The sequence below is a fragment of the Electrophorus electricus genome, chromosome 8 (genome assembly GCF_041902795.1).
Source record: "Electrophorus electricus isolate QZ-2024a chromosome 8, ASM4190279v1, whole genome shotgun sequence".
NCBI classification, from domain to species: domain Eukaryota; kingdom Metazoa; phylum Chordata; class Actinopteri; order Gymnotiformes; family Gymnotidae; genus Electrophorus; species Electrophorus electricus.
Genome location: NC_137504.1, coordinates 25,592,019 through 25,598,448, shown reverse-complemented (window position 1 = coordinate 25,598,448; position 6,430 = coordinate 25,592,019). Strand labels below are relative to the sequence as shown.

Sequence of the window (6,430 nt, the reverse complement as noted above, 5' to 3'; positions counted from 1 at the left end):
ACAGAGTTTCCTCGTGGCTCACAGGAAGCTGGCATTTTAGCATCCAGCACACACAGCCTCATCAGCCTACTGAAACCTCCACAAACTCAGCATCTCCCTTTGACTCTTTTTTTAAAGGTAATTAATTTTTTATGCTTTATATTTATTATATTCTGGCTCACTAATTGCTATTTTTTCATTAAATCATATTAGAATTAAAAATAACTTTTTAATAAGAGTTTTGAGGGAAAAACTTGTGAAATGTTATTTCTGGGTTGAGGTGATATCTTGATATATACGTGCACATGAGCATGTTGTCTGCAGACTCTTGTAAAGTTTAACTACCTTACCTCTAACACAAATCTCTCCCTCTCTCTCTCTCTCTCTCTCTCTTTTTCCAAAAAACAAAAAAAGACAAAAAAAAACTGCCTCAGGCCCATTGAAGATTTCATCTGATTGGACAGATACCATTATTATTGGACACATTTTATTATCATTGCTCTTGATTGGACACATACCATTAACTTTGCTCTATGATTCTGAAGCTAAAAAACCATTTATTAAAGTTACAAAAATTGTAAATCTTATATTTACGATTATCTAGTCTTTTCTCTCTACCAAGAGTCTACTTGTTGAATACACTTTCAGAAGTGCTTTGGTAGGTAAATCATTGAGGACTGACCTGAGGTGCAGGACACATAGTTTAGAAAGACATATTGCATGTCACTGTTTGTTTCTCACAAGAAATGAGAAAGTGCTTAAGGTCTAAAATGCTTCACTCAGATGTTTCATTGCAAAATTGATTCTGATCTTACAAATGATGTTAAACATGAAATATAGAATGTCTCATGTTTAATATCACATCTTGTATTTATTGCTCTTGTATTTCTCATTTGTCAGAGTTGAACATGTAAGTCTTCCTTTATTTGCCATGGCTAATCAAAATAGCTATATTCACTATAGAGGCATAGTATGTAAACCACTAATCAATACATGACATCTTGAAAAATATGCAATTTCTCCATGTCTAACTGAAGTAGGAATAAAATTACCAAAGCAAAAGCTTACTACCATGACGTGGAAAAGTGATGGTAAAGAGAGTGTAAAGGCAAGTACTGCCTTGAAACACTGAGACAAATATGTAACGGACTGCAGATCGCAAAATGTCAGCGGAGGTCTCACATTAACAACGTGTCGCCATTGATTTTTAGGCTATTGCTGGATTGTCTTTTGTAAGTAGTTGCAATTTTCTAATTTTGTCTACTCATGTGTTTGTTTAAACAAATATTTAAAATAAACTAATTGAACAACAAAGTTACTTGTTGAACTGAACAAAGAAAAATTCTGACTCAGCGCACACACACAAAAAAATTCTCACAGCACAAATAATTTAATAATTAAATATAGCTACATCCAGGATCAAGTGATAGTGAAGGTCAAAAGATGAAGTGTGCAGCATGAGAACAAATTCAACAGTTGTCAATAACCATAGATAATAATGAGTTCATATTGTAATATTAAATATATTATTCCTGTTTGACAGTGGTTCAGTGTGTGCAGAAGTCCATGTACGAGGTCTAATTTCTGCCTATTACCTTGGAATAGTTCCTCGGTTTCTTGGAAACTGTACATTTCTTGCAAGAACTAAAAGTGCTTTCAGTAAATGCACAAGAATTGTATCCCTTCTGCAGCAGTTCTATGTAAGCTTCTTATAAACTGTGGCATGAATCATCATCGTCATGGCATGACAGTCCAATAATTGCATGTCAAATTATTGACTCTGACACCTTGTGACAAAAAGAGTAAATTATTAAAAGATAAGCTACAGCTGTTTGATCAGTAGATATTTTATTCAGTATAATTTGAATCAAGATAAGTATAATCGGTATAATCTGAATCAAGATATAAGAAAAAGATAAAACTTTAAAAAGCACCATGCACGATCATGACAACAGTGCATCTCAATGAAACTGACCTCATTACCCCACGTCAAATGCCTCCAGGAGCTCACAGAGACAGCATCAGCGTGAGGTCACTTCCTCCCTGCCATATCCCAGCTACCCACGCATCAGCACACCTTCGTTCCTTTCCCTGTGATAGTATCAGGACAATTGCGCCATGCCCCGCAATGTGCACATTCATCAGAAAGCTGAAGGCCAGAGTTTGCTACCTATCGACTCTGTGCAGTTTGTGCTCATGGTCAAAGCTGACCAGGCCTGCCAGATAATATTGTCATAGGCCACTGTCATCTAAAACAGTCTGGCACAATCTGAAGCCCCAGGGAAAGGGATTCACCGAGAGAGTGAGGCGATATTTCTGCTGTTCCTAAAATTGCAGGACAGGACTTGCTGCATGTGGTGAAGAATACAATCAAGAGATTGTCTGCAATATGGCTGCAGGGTGCTCACAGTCCAGTAGTATTGTGGAAGGAAAAGCTGACATTTCTGGGGTTATTAGTGGTTGTTTTCTTCCATGTGAATCAAGTTATCATTCTGAGCATCTTGATTGAAGGCTTTAGGTGCATGTTTAATGGCACAAATTTGCTGACCTTTATTTTGCTGTGAATAGTTCCTTTAGCTGTATCAGATACGGAGATGGGTAGTGCCAGCAAGGGTTCAAGGGTCAACATCACTTCAGAAAGTGAATTTTCTTGAAAGCCCACAAAACAAGCCTTTCATGTGCGTAAAATTCACACTCTATGTCTGAGGTGCCAAACACCAGCCCTGGAGCTCCCATGCCCGTCAGAGTTTATCTCCATCTTAAATGTAACCCCCCCAACCCACCCCAATCCAGTTCATCAAGTGCTTTCACTGATATCTGAGTATCAGACCCAGCTGTGTTGGAGCTCAACTGTGCAGATCGCTAGAGCTCCAGAGTCAGAAATCACTACCCTGCACAACATGAAATGAAGAATGGCTCTCAATTTTGATTCAGGCAAATTTCTAGATACCAAAGATATAGCACAATCTGCTTACCACTGCACAGTTTCCATGGAAACAAACAATATTTTATATATTTCTAAAGCAATAAACGTCTATTTAGAAACACTCTTGCCAAAGTTATTACAACTGTAAAACTACAAGAAGTTTCTCTCAAAGCATAATGACAAATTTCCCTTGGAGAGCTCAATTATAATTGCATTTGATTGTCAAAGGATCTGCTGTGTTAAATGCTTAAGGATTGTGTGGCTTTTTGGCTAGAGAACAATACCAGCTTTTCCCTTGCTTGAAATACAATTATACAAACCAGTAAGGCTAAAAGTATTACTTTTTAAAGGTGTTTTATTTTTTCACATTCTATTTATCTGAAGGTTTTGCAGTTCCCTTGCCAATGAAGTCAACAGTGATCTCAGACGTAACTGACAGTGATGACAACATGCACCAGTGCTGTTGTGCTGTAGCTGAACGCCATTCATCAATGACCTGTAGAAAAGCTGTGCTGTTTCAATACCAGATTTTGCTATCACTTCATCTCCTGTGTATACTGGACTTCAGTGTGTGGATGTGGTTTTCAGAACTATCAATTAAATATGGACAAAGGTTCCTCCCTGTCTATTTTACCTAAGCTTGGCTGTTCCTCTCAGGTAACCAGTCCCATGACTCATGGTTAGCTCCCCCCATGGCAGGGCTCATGTGTGAGAAAGCGAAATTTATGTTTAAGGCCCAGTGCACAGAGGCTAAGCCAAGTGTCCACCTGACATCAGGGATCATGGAGGATGGACCCAGGGGCAGCTGTCTGCCTGATGACAAGCAGTAGGTAGGGAAGGTGAGTTGAGATCAGTACTTTCCCCTCCTACTCTCTCTCTCTCTATCTGTCTCTCTCTCCATCCCTCTATCTCTGTCTCTCCTGTCCACTCCTAACACCATGCCCTGCTTCTCTGGCTACTCTCAGCTGAGATTACATGGCTCACATTCCTATTGATGCATGGGCTCATGGCAGCCATAGCCCCTCTGCCAGGCCTCTGAACGGAGGGGCCCCTGTAAATTGCATCAAAGCAAAATACCGAGGTCTCTCCACCAGCTCTCTGGGTTTCAGTCGTGCATGCTGGGCTGCCATGGTAAAGGTCACTGCTTTATGGGTGTAGAAATATATTTGAGGCTGCTGTGAGACTGGTCTGAGTTATGTTTGATGTCAGTCTCCCTACCTAGTCATGCCTCAATGAGCAGCATCTGAGACCAGAATTTAAAAAAAATAGAGAGCATTTCAAGTTAGAGGGACTCTAATGGCTTTTTTTTAGCATAAAGATTTGTCCAAACCATTTTCTAAATATAAATACTTGTATGACTAGCATGATTGTGTTTGTTCGTTCATTTGTTTTAAGTGTATGGTCAATGTATAGTTGCATGAATCACCATTCTCTCTGTATCAAAGTGTACACAGGTTCCACTTCAGGTTCATTTTAAGATTCAGCAAATACAGAGTGGAAGATAAATCTTTGCAATTTAAAGAGCAATTCAAAGACCTGTGTGTTTCAGATCAGAACTGATATTTTTGCCAATCCAGTTGCATAGTAGTCATCTGCATCTACAAAAAAAAAAATAATAATAATAAAAACCCAGCATTTTAGCAATTAGAATTTCAGTGTCTGGTTCTCTCTTAGTGCATTAGATACACAGCAAAATATTTTAGTCTACATGTCCATGTCAACTATTGGCAAATTTTCTCTTCCTTGATAAACGGCCATTATATTATTAATCTCATTTATGTTTGAATACTTGCACAACTTCATATGATTTTAATATGTATATTTAAATAAGGGCAATATCTACAACACATGTGCACAAGACTGCAGTCAAAAAACTGCCCTTAGTAACTGTCTGTTTAGAACAAATCAAATTGCTAGATTTTTTCTTTACTCTGTACCGTCATCTAATGGGCTCACATTTCAGCATATGCCTATAAGCTTGGCTGAAGGGAACTACAAGTGTAAATGATAAACATATTAAATTTAAGATGAATACTATCTAAAGAAAAGTTCATTTCACTGATTTATCCCTTCTACATCCTTTAAGAGTGGCTTAAAAGTGATTCTCTACTTGGCTGTTCCATTGGTTGCAATATGTCCAACTCAGCCAGACAAGATATGCTTGATGAAAGAAGAATAATTGATGCATCCATTGGCATCCTCCTGTCCCGCCATTAGCCGATCAACTTCATCCTCAGTCATCCTCTCTCCGAGTGTGGCCAGGACATGCCGCAGCTCTGCCCCCATGATGGTTCCATTGCCCTCCTTGTCAAAGACTCGCAGCCCCTCCACAAAGTCCTCGAAGGTGCCCTTGTCCTTGGATCGTGAGATGTGCTGGAGCATAGGCAGAAAGGTCTCAAAGTCCACCATCTTCGTATTCATGTCCTCTGGCCGGGGCTTGCCCAGCACCTTCAGCACATCCGCGTTGGTGGGGTTCTGCCCCAGGGCCCTCATCACGTCCCCACACTGTGCGTATGTGATCTTCATCTCATTCTTGGGCGTGCGGTCAAACAGCTGGAATGCCTCCCTGAACTCCTCGATCTGGTCGGCCGTGTATTCCAGGGTGATGCTCTTTGGGTCAAACTCGGGCTCCTTGGGTAGCTCGGGCTCCACGGGCGGCGCCGGCTTGGCGGGAGCAGCTGGCTTGGCGGCAGCTGCAGCAGGGGCTTCTTTCTTAGGCTCGGGCTTCTTGGGCTCCGGCTTCTTGGCTTCCACTTTCTTGGGGGCCATGGGTGTAGCTGAGCAAAGCCGCCTTGATTAAGGCTGAGTTTGTGTGACGAGATCACAAACAGCGAGGTGGGTCAGTCAGGTGGAGGAGGATCAGAGCACACAGAGGCAGAGATTGCCTGCCGAAGCTTTTATATCATCTCACCCCAGGGGGGAGAGTTCAGGCACCCTAGACTGCCCTATGGCACACTATAAAAGGAAAAAATCCAAAATAGACCTGGCTGGACACTGCGCCAACAATGAGCTATTGTTCTCAGCTGTCATCGTGGATAGTTTACAAAGGGCCTCCCAAACTGCAGCTGCTAGACCAAAGTCTGGTAGGCTAATATAATACAATGGCCTCACCTATAAGCAATTTGCTTTATTTTCTTGCTAAAATATTTTTTTTTTTGCATAAAATGGCAGTTTATTTCAGGGTTTTATTCCTTTGGTCTCACACATAGAAGACTTAACTCATCATGTGTCAAAATGGAGGAAAGAAAGGCAGTCACAATAAAGCCATTTAATTTAGTTTCAAAATAACGTTACTGGGAAACTGCTTTTCCAACAGTCGTATGGAAATTGAGTGATGCATTCGTTATGAATTGGCCTAAGGCAAAGTTGTGGTTTGTGGAAATTGTGACAAGCTTGCCAAATTCTCTTTTTCTCAGTAGATTTGTTTTGTTGTTGTTTTTTTTTTTCCAACTTACCTGCATACACTTGAAAAATAACGTCTCAGTAACACTTTTGATGATTTCACTCCAAGCTATGCTGACGTAA

The 6,430-nt window shown here is 40.4% G+C and overlaps 1 protein-coding gene across 1 annotated transcript; it reads right to left on the bottom strand.

The window, feature by feature from the left end:
- Positions 1-4,344: 4,344 nt before the first annotated feature.
- LOC113587465 (myosin light polypeptide 6) lies at positions 4,345-5,782 on the bottom strand. Its single transcript, XM_035527562.2, has one exon. It carries the CDS (start codon positions 5,672-5,674, stop codon positions 5,048-5,050), a length of 627 nt encoding a protein of 208 aa, XP_035383455.1. The 5' UTR covers positions 5,675-5,782; the 3' UTR covers positions 4,345-5,047.
- Between the last annotated feature and the right edge of the window lie 648 nt (positions 5,783-6,430).